Source organism: Dromaius novaehollandiae, chromosome 1, assembly GCF_036370855.1.
Source record: "Dromaius novaehollandiae isolate bDroNov1 chromosome 1, bDroNov1.hap1, whole genome shotgun sequence".
Taxonomy (NCBI): Eukaryota; Metazoa; Chordata; class Aves; order Casuariiformes; family Dromaiidae; genus Dromaius; species Dromaius novaehollandiae.
In genome coordinates, this window is record NC_088098.1 from 127,011,733 (window position 1) to 127,035,010 (window position 23,278).

Sequence of the window (23,278 nt, forward strand, 5' to 3'; positions counted from 1 at the left end):
ATAGGAAAACATATATGCCATGTGTGTCTGTGTGTGTATGCATGCACGCTGTATTCTTTTGAATGTTTCAATTACATGTGTGAGGTGTATGAAAAGATTTATGCCCCTAAAGTTCATTTGGTGATTTTGTACATTCTTTAGGCGAAGAAGGTGCAGAAGACTGCAATGGTGTGTGTAAAGAAAACAAAGCTTGAACAATTCATATATATGTATACTACTGAGGGTACACAAATTCTTGATCCAATTTCAGCATTTATTTTCTTCCTGTAGTAAAAGAATAAACAAAATACTAAAATGGAAATTCTGAAAATGTTAATGTGAAAATTTCAGAGTATTGTTTTGCCATTTTTGATTGAATATAAACATTTTAAAGGATCCAAGATGCGGTATGAGAGATTCATTGATCCCAATTATTTAACTGTTCAAAGAGAATTTAAGTGGTGACTTGTTTGTTCTATCTCACTAAAAACAAAAATATTGATAATGAAGAGCACTTCAGCAGAAAAAAGTAGAGACTGAAACTGGATCAATGCTGTTCAGTAGCCAAATGCAAAAAAGTACATCTTTAACAATGAGCTTAATCAACCTTGAGAACAATCCTCAAAGAAATGTGGAGGATTCATCATCATTGGAAACATCTAAATCATAAGGACATGTTTTTCTCTAATTATATTCTCTTGTTCAAGAGCAGTTATTGAAACTGAACCTTGATTTTTCAGAATGAATTCTAGGAAATCCTGTATATTTAAGTCAGGTTGGATGATCACAATGACTGTAATGTTTCCTAGTGAAAAAACAAAAAAAAAGAACAATTTGCTACAGAGTTACTAATTTTTTTAAGCTCTTCTTCATCACCTTTTCTAACCTTCTTTCCAAATCCTAGCTGCCATATATCAGAAAATAAACCTTTTATTTTTCTCTTTAAGTTGATACCAGTGAGAGTTTGTGATGATCTGTTCACTATCATCTTTATACATAAGGATTTCTTCCTCCACTTTTTCTTCAGTTGACACCTATGACAAAGCTGCTGGGAAAAGCTTTTCCCCTACATTTATTCAGCTTCTGATTACGAGTCACTTAGACCTTGAGCTGCTTCACAAACTGTCCTCAGCCGTACAGAAATGCCATAGATTTGAAGGCTGGCTGCTTCTCATTTTGACAGATTTAAAATGGGTAATCCTAATTGATGAAGTCACTTTCATGAAAATTTTCATTCCCAGTTAGCTCAGCACAAACAATCCTCAGTGGAAGTTATAACTGACCTAAAATGTCTGCTTTCTATTCCAGAATAATATTGTTATGTAGTTTTATCCACAATTGTTGTAATCCAAGCTTTGAAAAGAAATCAGGAATGACAATCTCTCTTTTCTTCCTTTCTGAATCAAAAGAAAAATAACTTGTTAGTTATTGTTAAGAAGAGAAAGTGAGCAATGTGTGCGAAAGTGAGGAAAAACTGAATTGTAGAATTTGTTTTGCATTTCATGTGAAAATGTTGATGTCGATAGTCATCTTTTCTCTTAACTCAGTTGTGGATTACCTACCCATTTCTGGATTCCCACATATGTACAGGATCTTCAACAGCTACCTCTTTTCAAAAAGACTGCCGTTCCCATTTCCGTTCTGTCATCCAAAGCCTGTCTCCTCTGTCAGTGCCATTCCTAATCATCCGCATGCTGTCGAGTAATTTGGGTCCTTGATCCCATCCAGAACATCTTAACTCCCGCTATTTAGTGTTGTCTTCCATCTCTCCATTTCGGGATTTTGTTTTTTATAATATAATTTCATTCCTGTAGTGACCGTTGTGATCTGTGTTTACAGATTGGGACCACTGGCACCTTCCTGTGTTTACAGTCTTGCAAACTGGATTTTATTCTAGTATCATAGATAATTCAGTCTACACAGATGTCTACTTTTTATCTCTATAAGCTTCAGATACTCTAAACCAAACCTTACTGCTAGGCAATTGCTTTCATAACTAAAACAAGCTAAAATCAATTTACGCCAAGACAAATCTCAATCAAATCCTGAGACCATGCCCTGTTAAGGTCACTACAAGACCTTTTACTAGTAAAAGAAATGTGTCATTGACAGAACTATTGTGTTATGGGATAAGTCAAATTAATGAGCAAAAGTTACTTTTCAAGAGGGATATTACCAACTTTGACTATCTTCTTGAGTACTAAGAAAACAAAAATGCAATGCAGAGCTCAGTTACGCCTTGCTAGAGAAACCTGGGAACCTAGAATGGTGAAGAGTATAAATATTAAGATTATTAAAGCATGTAACTCAGGACATACATGTATGTGATTCACAGAGGAGAGTAATAGCTAAGCTTCTACCTCTCCCAGCTGCCTCAAAAGGTTCTGAACTATGTCAAGGAAACAGCTTTGGAACAGGCAAAAGCGCTGAGTAATCACTGTATCTCATTCACATACAAGAGTAAATCAGAGACTTATGTCTGTTTTCAGTTACTGTCTGCTATATAAGGTGTGATATCTCTCCTGACAGCTTGTAACAACTGTACAATTTTTGGTTGAATGTAAGAAGCAGAAGGATGTAACAGCACTAGTGTCATTACAGATTTCAGTTCTGATTAAAATCTGCCATGGCTTCAGAACTTCACTGAGCTTTCAGAGATTGGACTAAGAGATACATATATTCAAGAGAAGTTTAAAATGAAAGTAAAAATATATCTGTCAAAAAACCCCAGATATTTGACATATGTCAAAAATTCAATTACGCCTGAACTGAAGCAATTACAGTTTTCTTTCGACCATGGACTCAAGGTATTTTGGTATGTGTTTGGATCTAGAAAAAGCTTAAGTAGAGGGGGGTGCTGTCATGGTCTATTTTGCTTGCTAGTGCTTTATCTAAGGGTAAAGTGAACTTTCTCTGAGAGAGAAAGGATAAAGTTTGTTTGTTTTTTGTAGTTGGGCACCAAAAAGAAAATTACACTTGTTTATGAAGACTGTGACATTTCCTGAATGGGTCTTGCACTTTCAAAATAATTGTGTGGTTATTTTCTGTTTTTGTTAAGATTTTAGGCAGGATTTTAAGTGCTAATAGACTGGCTTTTGTCATATGCAGAATACAGTGAATTCACTACAGCGGAGCATGAGAGAGGCTGAATGGGCTGTACTTTTCCTATTAGCACAATTGAGTAGAACATATAAGCTTCTGTTTCTAAAGAATATGACTATCTATCCCTCCGCTCACCCCCACAATCCCTCTCCATCCACACTCTGTTTCTAGCCTTTCTTGTATGCCAGTAAATCAACTTCTCTTTTTGAAAATATGAGAAACGTATTTAAATGTGAGCAGAAATAAGATAGAAAATTAGTTAATGCAGGAAAACTGATTTTTTTAACTTGTCTATTTGTGAGGTTCCACGAATGGAGTCATTCAGAGAGAAGGTGTATTGATGCAGCTTTTGCAGTGGTGATGTACAAGGCTTCTGTATTTTTTCCTTTGACTTTGCAATGTGCCTCCTGCTCTCTGTGATTTTGGATCTAGGGCATTAATACGTTGCAGACATTTGGATTTTGGATGCCTGCTTACAAAATTTTATAAACATAGAGTTGTCATCAGGGAAATAAGGATGATAAGCAATTTTCAGATGGATGGTTAAAGGAAGATGAGATAGATCTACTCTCTATCAGGTTCTTGAAGAAAAAAGTGCAATTTTGGAAGAAAAAACAAGAGAAACTGCCAGTCTGCAATAAAGTCTTAGAAAAATTGTTGATCACAGTGTAACTGGAAAATCTTTACTGGACTTATTCCTGATTATTTATCAAAAGTCTGGTCCCTCAGGCTTTTGGAATTTTTTTTCAGTCCTGCTGCTTGATATGCCCTGTTTTTACCTTCTATCTTCGTGTTCTGACCTGTGTCTTGTATATTGTTCTGTACTGCTGCTTGATTTTTTTTTTTTTTACTCTTCTCATCTCTTACCATTCAGATGTCTCTTTCCTAATGTGCTTGCTGATTGGATTTCTGTAAAGCAAACCCAAAGTCCATCTTCACAGTACCTGTGGAAGGAAATCAAAAGGATTGCTGCCAAGATGGATGCGAAAGATAGCAGCAGAGATGAAAATATCCTCGAACCTGGCACATATATGAATGCCAGGCAATTTTTTTAGTTGGCAGCTCTGTAACACCTGCCTAAAGTTGCAGTACCATGGTTTAGGAGATAAGAGATATGTTCTGTGGTAAACCACAGTTTAAGAGATCAGATATTTTCTGTGCTATGTCAGGGTCCAATATGCTCTGACTGGGTTCATTTAGATATTCCACACATGGAGGACGTAATGTTTAATATCAGATTTACTTATTTGAAGATACTTGACGTTGCATGGGATTTTGAGTTAGCAGAGTGATACAGCTATATACTGAAATCACAATACAAGGGTAAGTTACATTTAGCAGAATATAGCAATTGCAATATACAATAGTTGAATCACAATACAAATGTGATTCCCTTTACCGGTCTCTATAATACACTTACCATCACCATGCTGGGCATCCCCAGTCACTGGAAAGGAATACGTGGGTTGAAACCAGCTCGTCTGTTGCTTCAGCTTTCTTTGCAACAGCTGTGGTCAGTGACACTGTACAGTGTTCCCTGAGCTTCCTGAGCACATTGGCCTTGCTCATCTCCCCTGAGCCACTTTCCATTGTAGGGCTTTATTGGTCAGTCACATACTACTGCAAAACAGTCTTACATCAAAGCAGATACTCAGATGTGATATGTCAGTGATGGGGACTCTGTTTGGAGATATATTAATTATACTGGGCATTTTGAAAATTGTTGTCCATGAATCCTCAATAAGAGAGTGAGATCGTCATGGTCTCTGTTACCCATCTTTTTTAAAGGTTTCTCAGAGTCAAAGATCTTAAGTGCATTTTTTTCTTGTTTTGGTTCTCACCAAAGAAATGAATTACTGTAGTTAGAAACAGTTTTTTTCAGAGTGGTTTAAACCCTTGTAAGATTAGTTGTTACTGCACTTCTAGTGATAAATAAATGTACTAGATTTTCCTGTCAAAATAATGTTTTGGATTTTGTCAGCAACTGCTCTCTAGACTATTAGTTAGAGAAGGATAATTTTATAAATGAAAAGGAAAGTTTACGCTTGGCCTTTTAGACAGGCTTCATTTAAAAACCAAATAAATTACATTAAACAAAACAACATATTTAATTACTGAGCTCTGTTCTCAATCCATTTATTTTAATCTAAATAGCAAATGTTTAACTTGTATCCATTATTTAGTACCAGAAATAAATCCTTCTAAATTAAATCCATTAATGAAATAAACCAGAAAGTCTGCCAGAAGTATACAAAATTGTATAAATGCAAGATTCATAAAATAGCAAACAAAGCTTGTAAACACTCTGTATCTAATACATTCTATTGTCTGCTTATGATAGTGATGTGAAGCCTTTCAGTTAAAGATTCAAACATCCGTTTTTCTCTTGTGTCATTCATTTCTTAAAACAACTTCTTAAGTTTTAACCAGTCACTTGTGAAATTACTTATTGTAATGTAATTTGCATATTCCTGGCATTTTCAACTAAGGAAGCTTTCAGATGCAGGGGAAAAGATAATACTAACTTGTGGTAGAAGGAACTATCATTCTAGATATACAGTCATTGTGGACTACCTATGAAAGGAATCTCTCTGGCATCCCACCTACCTAAATACACTGTACTGAGAGAAAGAAAATGATGATGTACACATTAAAAAGAAGAATGAGGCAAATTTAATCTTCATCATTTTACATCCTTCTAGTATTAGCTCTTTTACTTACTTTATTGTATATGAGTTAAACTAACTAGGATTGCCTTATATTCCACTTTTTTGTCCCAGGCAGGATGCCAAATAGGAGTTTTGACATAATGTATGTGCCATGGGAGAGCATAAATTAGATCAAGTTATACTTCTTTTAGAGATTTTGCTTTTCATGTATCGAGAAGACATGGCAGACTGGGTGACCAATTATCTTTCCAGTTAACTTCACGTATAGGAAGAACTGTTCAGACCTTTACTGATTTATGGCTCAAGATATAATAATATACCACCCCAAATGTTTACCTTGAGATGATAAATTTGTTTCATATCTTCTTCTGAGATACCAAAGTTGTTTATCTTGGAGTACTTCTTGTATAAATAGGTATCACCTGTGATATATTGAGATAATTGTCTACATCTTGCTAAGCAAACAAGGAGGTTCTCAAATGTATTCTTAAAAGCAGAAACAGGACAAATCGTAATAATCTGTCAAGATTGCCTGATGATCCAGCCAATTTTATTCCTATTTACCCATTTAGATTGATGAAATTATAATACCGATGTAGGAAAACTAAGACATGCTGCTGTATTCTCTCGGTTTCTTGACTAGAATCCATAACAAAGGATTGTGAGCATGTTTTACTGAAAGAGGAAGAGGGAATTAAAACTTGAAGCAACCTCATTGTAAGCACTAAAAAAAAAAGAAGATGCAAGCAAAAACAACCCTCCCTTAATAAGAACTGAGGCAGAAATGCTGTGCATACTTTATTCAACTCTTGGAATTTAGCACTAAAACAGTCACCTTGGAAGAGCCACTATAAAAAATCTTAGTCTTCATGTGTAAGCCAGGCTTGGCTTTTCTAGCAGGTGAAAATAAATGAAGAATACCTAGACGTAATTTTCGTTATGTATTTCAGTTGCTTACTGGATTGCTGGCAATATCTCTCTCTCTACTGCCTGATATCAATCCTCCTTTGCTGGATGAGTTCCTTCAGAAAGAATTAGCAAGCCTTTTGCAGTGGTAGCTACTGTATATGAATATTCTGGAGCTTGCCCTTTGCAGATTCTGAGGATAACGGTAGAAAAACAGAGCTGAATATATTGAGTTGGCATTTATGGCCAGTGCTAATTTTAGCAGAACCATCTGTGGTTTTAACTGACATTATTCTACACTGATAATTTTAATGGGGAAACTATCAAAAGAAAAAATCACTCTAAATGTTTCCCTGTCAGACTCTGCGAGGCGTGGCGAGCTCTGCCTCCTCTCTTTTTCAATTAGTGGAATCTGAACTGAGTGCTGCGCTTCTGGGTAGACTCAATGGGAGGGCACTCTGAGGTGCTACAGACTTTGCAGCAATGCATGAGGGAGACAGCCTTTCTGCACAAAGCAAACCTGTCATCAAAATACCTCAGCAATATGAAAGATATATGGCTTAGGCTGAGGTTCAATGAGAAGATGCTGATTCTTTTCAAAGATATTGCAGGATATTTTGCTCATTGTCATCACAATTTGATCAGGGTGTCAGACTGCCTGGGACCCTTGCTTTTAAATATTTTCCTGAGCTACTCTAGAAGCAACAAGTGTGTTTTCCCCCATCTATATTTCTTCCAAATAAAATCTTGGTTACAGTGACCCACAGCTTCATTACTTCAACTAAGTTTGGCTCACACGGTACGATACTCTCTAGGGCTGATATAGAAATTACACAGAACTGGTCCACAGTACAGTGCCCAGTAGAAATGAGGGAGAGAATTTTAAATACACTCATTTTTATTTCATTACCTAGTTTAGTTTGGAGTTTTAGCCTCAAGTTTCAAAGGATACAATGCCCAAGGACTCTGCCCAAGGACTACTCAAGTATTCTCCCCTGCCCTTTGGAAAGCCTAAAGGCAAGGCTTAAAAAACAAGTTACCTAATAAAAAAATGAGGGGGCAGAGAGATCTCTGTGTGCTTCTCTGTAAGGCAGCTGACTCTAATTGCAACTCTTGGTTTGAGTTAGATGGTTCCAGTCTTTTAAAGGGTCAGCTGAGCTTCTGCTGATAACTATCACTCTTGCCTGTAGCATCAAATAGAAATAAGGTATTACCAAAATCTGGCCCAAAGCTTATTACTGAGCATGATGCTGCTTTATTCTGAAAAGTGCATTGCTATGGATTTCTCATGAAAAGTTTGTGGATACTCGTTGCAGTATAAATACTTACATGAACATAGGGGATCAGTTGTTTAATATGCAGTTGCTGGCCCTCATTCTCTAAAGGGGAATGGCATGAAGCAGTGTAAGGTTTTTGCAATTAAGCCTATTTCATCTGTCTTATTAGCTAGGCAAAATCATAAGGAAACAAATCTTTACTAGCAGTTAATGATCGGTTGGTTAGTGGACAGCTGTAAGCAAGCCCAGTAATATAAAAATTACTGTCATTATGAGCAGTTTCTAATAAGAATTTTTACTAAAAAATGTCAGCATATTCTCTTTCTGCAGCGATATAAAATCAGTCTTTCCATGACGTTTAATGACCAATGAATGCAGAATGACCCAGAATGCTATCATATGGGCTCTGTAGTAAAATTTGTTTTTAAGAAAATACTATGTTTTGTAACAGGCAAAATTAAGCTACTGTTCAAACAGTATATGCAATGCATATGTACTGTAACAAAGTATTAGTTAACAGTTTATTCTGTTTTTCAAATGTTAAAATACTTTTAAATGATATTAATAAAACCTTATTCTAATTTATAGCTTTTTTTTTTAAGTTGCAGATCGTCCAGATTTATATTATTGTGGCAAAACAATAGAGACCAAAAAATAGATTGAACAGCTATTTGGATATTTTGTAATTAGTAAGATGCTGATGTAGCAGCAATTTGTCATTTGCAGTGTATAGGCATCACTATAGAGGTCATGGAGAGAGCAGACAGTCCTGGTATCCCTAGCATGAGGTCCACAGGCAAACAGGACCAGCGTGAGCAGTCATGTTGATCTGTACTAAAATTGCCCACATATATATTATTGTCTGCTGAGTTAGTAGGTGTAGTATTTCTGAAAGAGCTGAGAAGGCGTTTTTCTACACACATAAGGAAAGGCAGGGATAATGGCTTTTAAAGAACACAAGGTGGTTTGTAGCAAGCTAAAGCTGCTTTCGCACTTTTGAGGAAGGGAGCTGGGAGCTGGTGCTTCCTCTGTCCTGCACAACCCTTTAGCAGCTTGAGGGGCAGCCAACCACAAGCAACTTGAAGGAAGAAAAGAGAGAAAATTACCAAGAAAGGAATGGCTAGAAACCACAGATATAGACCTGTCCGATACTGCAACTGAATAGATGTATGTGTGTATGTAGCTGATGTATGTATTTATGTAACTATACGAACACACACACACACACACACACACAGTGTGTGTACAGTTATATATACATAAATATACTGGTAGGGAGTTAGAGATCACTATGATGGGAATGTGTAGGGGACTGGTAAATGAGGCCAGTTTTAAACTATAAAATGAAACTTTACTGGATTCAATCATTAACAACACACTTCATGCTTATGATTAGTTCTTACACATTTTTAATCATTATCTGTACACATAGAAGACTGTTAGTCCTAAATAATCATATCCTAAATAAGCTATAAGTATACAATACCATGAAGGTGATGTGATATAATTAACACTAGTGGTCCTTGATGTTTCTTAGTCATGGAGGTCAAGTAGTCAGGCTTGAGAGCTCTCTGATGGGAGAAGCTGGAACTGAAGTGGGCTTGTCTTCTTTCTTCTCTATCTTGGTCATTGTTGGTGCTTTATGCTTCTCATCTCCTCCCCTCAAAAGGGGGGGTCTCAGCAACTCCCCATGCTGCTTATTTTGTTTTTGGTTTTGTGCCTGTCCATTTTACTAGTAGGCTTTGTAATTAATTACTAGCAGAGAATTGGTGCAAATGAGGGGAACTGACTTTGGTTCTGCGTTTTGGAGAGTAGTCTTTCAAATCCTTCCCTCCCACCCTCCTATGGCTTACTTGATCTCATTTGCTTCTGACCATTCCTGTCTGTCATCATTTCAGTCTGTCTCCCTGCATGTCCACCTTCATTTCCAAACTCGTGTACATCCATGTCTTTTTTATGTTTTGTCCTTCCCAAGACTGCATTACAATTTTCTTATCACCCACTTTGCCACAGCTCTCAGTGTTAAGGTCTCCACCTTCAAGCCGCCTAGGCTGTAGGAAGGTTAACATTTGGAGCACAATATAGAGCTTCCCTGCTGACATTTTGAGCACACAGCATCCTATGGTTGTCAGGAGAAGCAATCACAGGGAGAGCACTTGAACATCCATACTGACTTGAGCAGGTTCAGTCATTCTGACAGAATGATACATGTAGACCTGTATTAGCGTGTATGCATTGTAGCGAGTGAGAAATATTATCATAAAAATATAGAATGTAATGTAGAACACATAGTCAAGTAGATACTCATAACTAAGACTATTTTTGCAGATAGAATTAAAGCTGCACCTTAGTCCCAAAGTATCCGTTCCACTGAATTCCAAGAATCTTTTTCAAAGCAGGGAGTTTGGTAGTGAAAAGACTGTAGGATCTGCTTGTTCTAGTTTTTGTAATTTTTTCATGACTTTATTTCTGAAATGGCTGGGCCATACCCTGAGATAGATGTTCTGACACTTGGCAATCTGGCAAGCCATTGGAAAAAGGCACTTGTAATGTAATGTATCAGGCTACCTTAATTATAGACAAGGCAGAGGATATATAGAGAGAGGGGGAGAGATTTTCAAGAGTGAAGTCCATCAGGTGAGAAATGATGCAGAACAGACATGGCTGGAGTAATAATAATACAGGTTCTTTCAAATGTATTTCAGATATCTCTTCCTTTAACATGAAGTACTGGTTTTGGATTGGCCTTTTTTGTGCAGCATTACTTTCTTATGTTGCAAGCGAACAATGTTCAAAAGTTGTAACTTAGTCCCCAGAAAATCATGGGATTGATTTATGCATAATACATGTGATCTCTGAATAGTAAAGGTGGGAAGTTCACTTAATCTTCTTCATTTGGTTTTGTGCCTTCAAAATATCTTTGGGTCTCATTTCAAGAATCTCTCAATAGATATAATTCTAAAAGCGTTTTTGGTTTTGTTTTGCTTTGCTTCTTTTTTTAATACCAAACAACACTTCATGTAAACTCCTGTCTTCAGAACTTTGAATCAAGAAATACCTCATTACAGGAAGACAGGCCACATGCTGCAGTAAAATGAGGTTTGACTATATAAAATGTTAAATACTGTACCAAAAATAAAAAGGGAAATATACAAATAATATGATTTAAATTAATTTTCAAAACCTCCAAAATACCATGACAGTCTGTTCTATCTTACAGGAATCACAGTAGCTCCAAAAGGAAAACTGGATGTTCCAGTGTTATTTGTACCGGATACAATGAAGATGTATGAAGCTGTGGTGGTAATTCATGTAATGAGGGAGAATGGTGAAAACTGGCCTTATGATGATTCTGCTGAATTAAATAAAGACTTGAAGAGGTAACTTATCCTCATAGGAGAATAAAACAGTAGTTGAGGATGCTCACACCTGTTGTCATATTGCCCTTCAGATATTTGTAGCTCCCAAGTGGAGTCACATGTCTGATTTTGAGGACAAATATATGAGTTTTTAATGTACCCTAAAAAGAATGCAGGTTTAAAGTGGAGAATTCTATCTATTTCAATACCTACCTTTTCTGTTTTTGAGTAAGGAAAATGAAAGTATTAGCTGCCAATGCAGTTACGGATATAGTGCAAATGAAGAACACTTAGATGCCTCTAATTTTTCAGTATTTTTAGGCTAATAATTATTTATTGTTTCTCTTATAGATATGCTTATGTAATCTATTACAAATATGTATTTGACTTTATTCTGATGCAACATTTGCTCTAACATCACCTGCATATAAATGAACTTGTTTTCAGCTTGAACATGCCATGAAAAAGAGCAGATCAGACCAAATGTTCTCATATCCTAACAGAATGATATGGAAGACTCTGAACTAAATGGATGTAAATGACTGCTGCTCTGCTTTTGGATTTTATTTCATATTTTGCTTAGATGTGTTTAGCATTAAAGAATACAATAAAATGGAGGCTTACCCCACCAACAATTCTTAAGTCTAGATTACTTTGCAAAAAAATTTCTCAGCTCTCTATCATGATGATATGCTTCATTTATTTTCCAAACAGTATTACTGTGGCAGAGAATGGGGGAATTCGGGGAATACGTTGGATCTACCCAGTTCATGGAATACCTGAAGCACCACAACAGAAATTAGATTCAGGTAGGTAATTATTGAAAAAACATGAACAGTAAATTTAAAAAAATTAGTTATTTGCATTGTCTCCTGCTTGTTCACAAGAATTTGCAGTAATACTTTGCTGCAGTCTTAAAAAAGATTAAATCACTTATTAGATTTTAAAGGAAGATAGGGTAGGGAAAAGTGATGAAATAGATGACTTGATATTTTTAATACCAACTGAGAGGATGTTCAGAAAGCATGGGGTGAAGCACTAAGCTGGTTGCATGACTTATACTGTTTTCCCAGGTCACTTTGTCTGCAACTTTCTATATTCTACAAACATGAATCCCTAGTTGGTAGTATATAAGGTGCCTTCACCAAATCAGACTAATGCAAAACTTCTCCTGTTTCTGAAAGAAAGTAGCTACTTATATTTTATGGGGCTTTTGGGATTAAAATCCTCTTTTCTAACCTACAAAGCAAATCTAGATCTGTTATTTTGTTCTTATTGTGGATAAAAGGAGACAGGAGCGGTTAGAAGTCTCAAAGCATATGCACTTCTGTGTCCCAGTTAATGCTAAATTACAGAAAGTAAAGTAAAAATTGAAAGTAAATCAAACGAAATACCGATGCAAGTCTGGATTTCTATTTAAGTGCCCAGAACACTCTTTCAGATTGTTTATGTGGTACATTGTAAGAGTGAGGCGGGGGCACCGCCTGGACTCCCAGCAGGGACGGATACACAAACACAAGGCATACGATGGTCGATATGGAGCATTTATTACCTCTGCATCTGAACGGGGGTTCCCTGGCGTTTTCCTGATCAAGGCGATGATGGAGCGGGAGATCCCTGGCACCACTGAGTGTCAGTCCAGGGTGAGGAACACCGGCGGGGGGCACTAGATGAAGTTTCTATGTACTATACACATGCGCAGTGAGCATGTTGAGCTCATTATTATTCTCGATTCAAAGCCCAGGTGCAGCGCCACCCTGGCACAGGCTCAACTACATGACTATGGGTCAACATGCCCTGTTGATGCTCCTTTTCCCACAGAACGGTCTGGCTAGCTTCCATCATCTATCTCCTCGACATTCTTCCACACTTTCCCATACACTCCACCCCCGCGATGGAAAGCTAGCTACAGGCTGTCCCAGTCCTCAGAAGGGCATGGGGTATGATGGCAAGGGAGTTTACAAAGTAATGAAATAAAAACAAAACATAATACAAAGCAAGAGATAAACAAGAGTCCTCCTTGTATGAGGTGGCTGATATTCTCAATAGATGCTGATTCATCGGTGATGTTGAAACAGCACATCTTGGCGAAGTCACGATGTCTGTGGTTATCTCGCAGTAGGAGGCAGTCGATCCCTAGGTGGTTTTGCAGTGTTCCTTGCTATACTGCTCCCAACTCCCTATTTAAAGAGGCAATGGCTCTAGATGTCCAATTTAAGCTTTGAGCCAAAGCACAGGTAACATGCTTTAACTGTTTACAATTATGTGCCACCACCCCCGGGATCCCAGCTAGGCTCAACAATAGGCCTAGACCTTCTGCATGAGAAAATAAACTTATATGGCAATTACAAGCAGCGTCTTAGGATATGCCACAGGGTCCTCTGCCGCTCCATCATAAAGGGAGGAATGCTTAAAGTAACACGACCTACAGTGCATAGGCCACCTGTGGCGTTGGCCGGCACATATGTATATGCTGTAGTGCCACACGGAAGGAACCATCCTAATGGTAGTATAAGGTGAGCAGATGCATAGGTAATATTCCATAGTGTCATTATAAATTAACTGCATATCAGTTACATTCTGCAGAACAGAGGCAGCATTTACAAAGCAAAAGCAAGTATCTGCTTTAGATATATTAGCTATATGAAAAGAGTAAGTCCAAGGTGTCAGCTTTTGGGAAACAATGCTCAAATCATATAAATTCATGGGAGTAACAGAAATATCTTTTTTTTTTGTATAACTCTACAATACCATGAGTGGAGCTGGTACACCTATGTAACGTAGTTAAGACATCATCCACTGATCGTCCGCCTGCAACACAAAAAGTAGAGAGGTTAGCTGATCTTTGTGCAAGCCAGATCCATGTATTTACATGGGAAGCTGGATGGTCTTGTAGATCAATAGCATCTGTCGTGGTCGCAAGAGGCAACATTCCAACGGCAACTTACAGATGCCAGCCTGATAACCTGTTGATGGGAAGATAGAAAGGCATGGTATTGCCATCAGGAAGAACTATAGCAGTGGGTCCTGGACCATCTGCTAAAACAGTGCCAAGCTGTTTTTTCTTTTGAGGAGTTAGTACCCACACACTGGCCAAAGAGTGTATTGAGGGTGTTTGCTGAATTTGGGGCACTCCAGCAGTGTGGATCAGGATTCCTTGCAGTATGGGTGCTCCCTGTGAGACATCCACTGGTATGGATATGGATATCTGGAAAGCTAAATCTTCAGAAGAGGTCAATAAGAGTGGGGCTATTTTAACAGGTATCAGAGGTGTAAACAGCCATACACACTGTGAAGGGCAGTCAAGTTTTAAATGTAAGCTTATAACTCTTTGTTCAGTAATCATAAGTTGCTCAGATGTATAGAATTCTACCTCCCCAGAGGTGAGTATGCAGGGGGCAATCCCCCCCCTTTCCATTACAGGTATCCAAGCAGGGATTGCTAGGGTCAGTTTGGCTTGTACTTGCTCAGGAGATAACGTCCCGAAAGGAGGGGCCTCTTGGACAGGTAATGGGTCTATTGGGGGAGCAAGGGCAGGGGGGCAGCCCCTCTGGCTCAGACAATAGAGGCATTTGCTCAAAAGGTACTTCCCTTAACAAGGTTAAGGTACCCCAAGGTACCCCAAGGTATGTGGGGTACTCATATTCTTTTTCCCCCCTTGTAGACAGTGTTTCCATTTCCACTGAGTTGCAGCTTGGGCCACCCCCACATGGGCCCTGACTGCATCATCCATCACCCATGCCTGAATGGAGATGGGGGTGTGTACAGTCACCGGGTCACGTCCTGTAACTCCTTCGGTATCCTGCAAAGCCCTCACCACAGCCAAAAGCTGTTTTTCCAGAGGTGTGTAATTTGCTGTGGCCCCTTGCAGGGAGCAGGACCAGAAACCTATAGGTTCCCATCTCGTGTGGGCACATTGCTGCCACAACCCCCAAGACATCATATCCCCCATAACTGTTACCTCTATCTGGAAAGGTTGTCCCTCGTATGGAGTGAATAGCTTGGAATGTTGGACCACCACCTCCTTGCACAGGTCACAGGCTTGCTGCTGCTCTTTAGTCCATTGCCACTGGCTACCCCTTTTTTTGGTCAAACGCTGTGGTGGCCGCATTTAATATGCTAAGTGGGGTATAAAGGTCCGCCAGAACCCCAAAAGGCCCCCAAAAGCTTGTAGTTGTTTTACAGCAGTGACAACAGGGTATTATTGTTGAAAGTCTGCCGCCTCCAGACTATGCCTAAGAATTGCACACTGATGTCCAGCCCTTGTACCTTCTCAGGGTTTGCAGCCCACTCCTGCTGCTGTAGGGTCTGAATATCTCTGACCAGTAACGAATCAATCCCCAAGAGGTACACACGAATCGGTGCTAATAAAACCAGGGTAATTAATTTTTTTTTTTTGACTGATTGTTAACGTAACTACTGCCTGTACCACTGGGGTGGCCAATCCTTCCAACCCACATATAAGGATAGTGGCCTCCCCGGAGCTACCGCACTATGTAGTATGGTAACTTCTGCCCCAGTATCTACTAACGCAAGCACAGCAATTTCTCCTCCAGAGCACCAGCGAATTTGCAGGGGTACATAAGGGTGTTGGTCCCCTGGATGCCAGGCCACAACGGATGCTCATATTGCATGGGACCCGCCTCCCCCTCATTGTCTTTTGGCTGGCAATTTCCGCACTGTGGCTAGAGCAGTAAGCTATGTCTGATATTGCTGATTAGCAGGTAACTGCTGCTTAAATAAGTCAGCAGTAGAAAGACCATTTATCTCTTCATGTAATACCCCTACCTGCAGCAAATCAGTCCACATCTGTCACCTCGTTAGCTTTCTGCTCAATTTAGTAGTCCCTGCCAATCTTCTTGCCTTGGAATTCCGAACTGCTCTCACTTGCTTAGTATCCGGTTTACCAACAAGTGCAAAATTCCGTATGTTATTTACCAAAGCCCCCACTGTAGTGGCTAACTCACCTGTGGACGGGTAAGCACCTACCACAGCGGCGCACAACCATTGATATAATGTTGGAGCCACAATAACATTTCCTGCCCCATCCCATGCAGAAGTTAATTGGGTAAGATAATACTGTAATTGGGCATCAGTTGATAAGGGGCTCATTAAATTCAGCTCCATTCTTACAAGAATAAGCGAGCCAGCACATGCATCCCATGCTCTCACTAACCAGGCTAACAAAGACTCCTTGGGCTGCTGCTGGAAAGTAGTTAAAAACTCACTGCATTTTCCCATACATACATATATTGGAGAAGAAGTCCACTGTTTTGCTCAGCCTTGGATTTTGCTCCTTAACCAAAAGCAGACTGCAGAAGAGTGTGAATAACATTTAATTTTCCATTTGTAACTAAGAAGTTGCACTACATGATGACTGACATTCATAGGATTTTTGTTGTTGCTTATTTTGTTCATAGACTTGGTGCATAATATAATCCCAGAGTTGTGCTTCATAGAAATTATGAACAGCTTTTTAAAACTAAAAGCTTGAAACTACAGACTGAGGTGTAAATGATGGACAATTTTATACCAACTTGTCTTTTGATGAGTGAATATAATACCCTCTTACAATAAATAGGTTAAAGTACTGGACTGACTTCTGGAAAATGGAGCTCTAGAAAAAGATATTTTTACTGTCATTAATTTAATTTGCTTAAGAACCTTTTACTTGCAGACAAATGCCAATGATGTGATATTAATTAGACCTTTCATCTACTTAATTTCCACTTTAATACATTAAAGAAATGAAGCAGAATATTATCATGCGATCTACTGTTGCCCAAAATGGCAGTTTTAACGAGTCTCATTAGCGTTAAAACTATGTATATTGATGGGAAGGTTTGTGTTCTTATTTTAAAGCTGTGGTGTAATTCACCATTGGCAGACTTTGAGATAAATCTCTCTTTCATCAGCCGTTGTTTTCATTAGGTAGAGTGGGTATGAATTTGAACTGATAGCATTCGTAAATTGCTCAAGTGACATTACTGCTGTATATGGACAGAAACTTAAGTAATGTCCCATCTGAAGTAATTTTAAATTCCAAAATGCTTCTTCAAAATAATGAATTTAAACTGTAGGATATTTATGACTAATTCCATTATCCCCTAGTTTACTTTCAGTAAATGTTTATAATGCGTACAGGGAGCATTGCATTCATTTTGAATGCCTATCTCTTATGCATTCAAGGCCATCACCATCATGTCCATATTAGAGGTTGTTCTTTTTTTTTTTTTTTTTTTTTCCTAAGGAAGTACCAGGTCTTTTGTTGAAAAATGAGCTGGAAAACTAATATACCTACATGCGAGAATATTTATGAAACAGATTCCATTCATGTCTTGGTTCTCATTGGTTCTCCATTATAAATGGACTTTTTAAAAATCACAGTTGTAAGACTGGAGTCCAGAGCAAGTAATTTACAAGAAATCTACTTTGTTTTTAAATTGTTGTTTTTAATAATGATCAAAATTGTATCATCATTTCTTTTAATGTATTTATTTTCATTTATTGAAATTGCCTGGAGGCTACAAGCTGTTATGTCAAAAACCAAAGCTGTTTTGCTAGTGTATTAGGCAGTTCATCTTTGGTGTCATTCTTATTTGCATCTTAATATACTTAAACGTCTGGAAGTCACTTGGCTTAGTATCTCATGAGACCAATTAAAATGATCAGTGGTCACAACCCGTGTAGTACATTTTAAATAGATTAAAACTTGGCTAGCTTATAGAAGTAATTACAAATGGAGAATCATCTAGAATATTTTTTTTTTCTTGTGGAGTCATAGAATAATTTGGATTGGAAGGGACTGCTTGAGGTCATCTAATCCAACACCCTGCTCAAAGCAGATCTAATTAGATCAAGTTGCTCAGGGACTTGTCCACTCAAATCCCACAGAGTTCTGATTTTTATCCGTAAATATTACTCAGTCTTTTAGAAAAAAAATTAGGATGACTTCTGATAGTAAGATGAGCTGTGGAATAGAAACTGATGAAGACATAGTATGTGTACAGAGTGATCTGAAATACTTGATAAGCTGGGGTGATACAGATAATGTGCATTTTACTGTTAAATGTAAGGCCATGCATCTGGGAAAAAAGATGCATTTTTAATTATTCATGTAGCTCTTTTCATGTAAATGTTTAGAAAAGAGCTATAGGAATTACTTAAAACCTATCAAATAGGAAAAGACAAATTAAAAAAGGTCTGTTTTTTTGTTTTAAGAAAAAGCGATGGAGTGACTTGATCATGATATACAATCTACTTTCAAAACTAACGGTAGTGAAACAAGTTTTAGAACTAAAAGTTGAAGCTTAAATAAGTATGGTATAGAAGTGAGTGTTTCATTGCTCTTTTTCTAGACACTGAACATAATAACTTACTAAGAAATGGATCTGGACTATTTATCATTAAATCTTGATACCAAGTTCAGAGTTAATTTGTAAAGAATCATTGCATATAATTTTGTTGGCTATTTTAGATAGAAATTCAAATTAGAAGTTCTGAACTTGTTCCTCCTTACTTAAATGTCTGTGATTATGAGTCATTACTTACCGCCTTGTGGACAGAAAAAATATCTAGCTTTTTAATAATAGAACAAATAATTTTGTGGTTTCAGAGGCATAATTTTGAGGAAAATAATACTTAGACCTTGAAACAGAGAAGAATATAATCAGCTCCTCTTTTTCAAGATGATTTCAATACTGCTGGAAAATTCTAAGTCTTTTGTTTGGGAAAACGTATTTTCCTTTCAGTTCCTGAATATAATCTTCTCTTCTTTCCTTGCCAACAACTACTGAAAGAACCACAAACAATAGCTATTGAAGTAGGCTGTATACAATCTAGTGTATAGGCAAAAAAACCCAACTACCTTTTAATGAAAAAGGATATATTTTAGAAGAAGCAAATTAAAATCACTAACTGAATTGAAAAAAGCTCTGTTGTGCTTCAAAGAGAAACTCAGGTCAGAATACTTTTTATTCTAGCATGGTTCTATAAGATCTGAATTTTGAAGAAAATTATTCTTACATTAATAAATCAAAGAGTAACTTAGTATTTTCCCCCAATTTTAGCTGTCATTTCTTTCATTTAACTTTTAAGTTCTTTCATTTCTTTGTTACTATTTCAGTCTGCCTTTCTCACTGATACATATCAAACTATACTATAATTTCTATTTGCAAATGAACTAAAATAAAGATATACATTTCATGATTACAAAAAATGGAGAAATTTGCAAGTGGTATTGGGAACCAACAGTAGGAGAAGACTTTTTTTTTCTTAACAGTATTTTCCACTACCTCACCTATAGAATGAGCAATGGAAACTGTGAGTTGAGAAAAATCTTTTAGTCGCTTTGGCCCTTATTTAGAATTCCATCCTTCTTTAAGACCACTTCACTTCTATGTTTTGCTAGTTCATTAAACTTAAGATGCTGCCAACATTTATACAGAATGGATTTTTGCTTTTCTGTAGCTGTTGTACGCTGTCAAGCCAGGCATAGAGTAGAAAAAAGAGTGGAAGTGCTGCTGACTGGTGTAGCTCCTGGAGCAACTGCTATGCCTGCTGCAAGAAATTCTGCAGTGCTTGATACAAATAAGCCAGCCAACATCCAAGATGAAGTTCAAGTCACCGATGGTAAGAGCAAATAGCCTGGATATCATACTGTTTCAGTAACATTGCAAATATGGTACAGGTACTTTATCAAATGTAGCTCTAGCTTGACAATAGATGAGGTTTAGAAAAATACTGCTACAAAAATCCTTCTCTCAGCCCATATTTCTATCCTGTTGCAAATATGGAAATTTCACATAATAGTATATCTGGAGTTACTTAAAACCCTTTTTTTTTTTTTTTTTTTTTTTTTTTTTTCCCATCTGTCTTGGCTGTGAGGCTGGAACACATACCATTTCTCCTTTAAAAGAGAATAGCCTGTACAAAGTCTGAAGTTAGCAAAAATATGTCTGTGTAAGCATTGCAAGGAAATATTTATTTGCAGGTTGTCCCTATTTGTAAGATGCATTCCACTAACAGGCCAATATCTGCAGCAAAATGGATTGAAGAAGGCCTTGTTTGAAAGGAGCAATAAAGCTTTATAGAAAGATAGCTTCCATTTAGTGTTAATCAGCTGAGGACACAGTGAAAATCAATTTATTCAGAGATACACCAGCTTTTCATATTGTACCTCTTCTTGAAAGAGAATGGTGCAAGGTGTAAGTAGTAAGAAAAGAGTGCTTGCTACTGCTGAATGCCTGTTACATCTGTTAATAGATGTTTGTTAACAGGCATAGTTACTACAGCAAATTATGCAACGTTAGAATTTTATCTTCCCAAATGATTGTACCCCCCAAATTTAACCCACATTTGATTGGGGGTGTAAAGTCATCCTACCTGGTAAAAACATACCATTTTTAAAATTATGATGCATGACATGAGACATCCTAATGTGTATTTAACATAGCTTTAAATGAAGGGAAGGGATATTTCACCAGTGCTCCAACTTTCTCGAGGATATAATGCACTGTAAGGTGGTGACAAATGCATCTGCAGAAGTTGCTCTGATTGCAGTCCGTTACTTAGACATTCAGTCCAAGAGCCACATAAACTAGGCTTTTGTGTCTTATTTTTGCCACCTGAGTCAGCTTCAGAATCTGGCATGCCAGATGCTTTACAGCAATGCTGTGCTCCAGAAACTCCTGTGCCAAATAACTGTGCGGTAGTTCATACTGCAACTTTGTGAATTGTAAATCAAGATGCATTCCATCCTTCCTAGGGGGCTGATTTTTATGCATCCTCCCTCTCCGCACCCCCACTGACCAGCATGGTCTCGTGTCTGCGATCGCTGTCCAGCTCTTCTAATGGAATTTTTTTAATACTTTTAAAAACAGAATAGGATCTGAGGTTAAACTGTCAGTAAGAGCCTGCATGGAATATACTTGCTGATCTATGTAATTACTTAGCTAATCTATATATTTTCTCATATTACGGTGTCAAAGTTAACATGTCTGGGCATATTGTTGTTTTATATCCCCATAATACAAAGTAACAGTGATCAGGCTAGTAAAATAAAAAAGGTGTGTGAAGTGCTCAATGTACGTTCTTGCCCCTTTGGAGAACTGTAAATATTATCATGCAATTTTATTTGGCCTTGCAAGAACAGCTTTGTATCAAAATACATGCTACCATTTTTATTACTGTGGAATACCTGGCTTAGCAGTTTATTAAGCTGTCACATATGAATAGGCCATCTTAAACATACCTGAGCTATTTCCCTCCAAAACAGTGGCATCAGAATTGACAGGAGTAACATGCATTCAGCCAATTGAGACAGCATTTTGAAAGACTTGCAGATCTTTGATGTGTAGTGCTTGTTTTATTCATGGGAATGATATTTCATGTTTATTAACACTGGCTTCTGCACATACTGCAAGACACTGATTTGGGACATTGCATTTTTTCAGGCAAGGCATCTGGTAAGGAAATACTTGACACCATAGATACTAAGATCATTTATAACTTCGGTGCTTTCAGGGTTGTCAATGACATTGTAATGTCATTATTAGATGAATTTGGTGACTGTTAGGAATCAAATTTAATGGTCCTATCTGAGCATTCTGCAGCCTACCGGTAATAATGTAAATAAAAGTATAAAGCTCTAAGATAACAGCTTGGCAAGCTGTTTTTCATTTTTTTTTCCTCTTCTGAAAGGGTGATTTATCAAAGTGTGTGTGATGTGTAGTAAGCAGTTTTTATATCCAAAGATAAATGATGATAATTACTGGCAAATCGGATTTAAAGAACTACTACTGTGCTTCAGTACTTAAATTATTTGGGCAAGAATAAACCCCTGGGAAGTGAAAATCTTCAAGCATGTCCTTTACATTAAAAGGATTAAGTTTGGTCCATTTCAGAAGATTTTGTTTGAAACAAAAAGTTATAATTTCTTAAAAAAGAAGGGACAGTCTAAATACTGTATAGCTAAGATGACATAATTTGTTGTTCAGAAATCAGCAATGTTTCAGACATCCAACAGATTAAAAAGTTAGAGTTTAGGGCATAATAATTATGATATGGACCATTTAAAATAATTTTCAATTGTATTCAATATGTATTTTACTCTAAAATATCTTATGTTTGTTTTTCAAATGTTTTCTTAAATATTACTCTCTAAAGATATTATTTTCAGTTAAACTAATTTAAGACAATTCATCAAAACAAGTGTGATGGTTGTTTTTAACTCTAATAAAATAGCTCTTTTTAGTTTACTTTCAATAGAAAATATAGAAATGTTTGATTTTCCACAATATTGCAAGAAAAACATCAGAGTCACAAATTATCAATTATATTTGACTGCAATTCATGAGTTTCTAAGCAACCAAACTTGACCATGTTGAGAGCATGTGGAGTATGCAGCCAGAGAGTATTTCTGATTTGACGAAATACAATAATCACTCCTATTCTCTCTCTGTCCCTTTTACTTGCTTCAGTTTATTATATAAGCCAGTGATAAGGGTTGAGTGTTTGTAATTAAATTCCCTAATCATGATTAATTCATAGTTTTTCTCACAGACCAAAGGCTGGCCTTAATTCATTGCTACTGGATTCTTATTTCTCGGAAAGCTTCATGTGAATTTTTATTTTGGGGAAACAGTGCTGTTCAGGCTCTTGAGGTTAGCACACATAATCAATCTTTATGTTGTGTGAAATTTTCACAGCTATGCTGATCTGTGACTAAACAGATGAACAGTTCAATTGCACATAGTAGTTAAATAACATTTTACAGTTAATGCTAATCCATAAGGTACATTGGCATACAGTGATCACAGTGATTGATGCACAGTGTATCCATACCCTTTGTTTCACCACTGACAAAAACAACAACTCCTCACCCCCATTTTATATAATTTTATGGCAATTATCTAACATTCATAAATTCTTGAAGTACTGAAACTCATCAGAATATATGGAAATCCTCTGTTTTTTTAACCCCATT

At 37.2% G+C, this 23,278-nt stretch overlaps 1 protein-coding gene across 1 annotated transcript in view; it reads left to right on the forward strand.

The window, feature by feature from the left end:
• CFAP47 (cilia and flagella associated protein 47) overlaps window positions 1-23,278 on the forward strand; it is a 386,437-nt gene that overhangs the window by 323,017 nt on the left and 40,142 nt on the right. Inside the window, exons 59-61 of the mRNA XM_064505814.1 lie at window positions 11,154-11,313; window positions 12,007-12,101; window positions 19,762-19,923. Coding sequence (XP_064361884.1) covers window positions 11,154-11,313; window positions 12,007-12,101; window positions 19,762-19,923 — 417 coding nt within the window. The remainder of the gene's footprint in view (window positions 1-11,153; window positions 11,314-12,006; window positions 12,102-19,761; window positions 19,924-23,278) is intronic.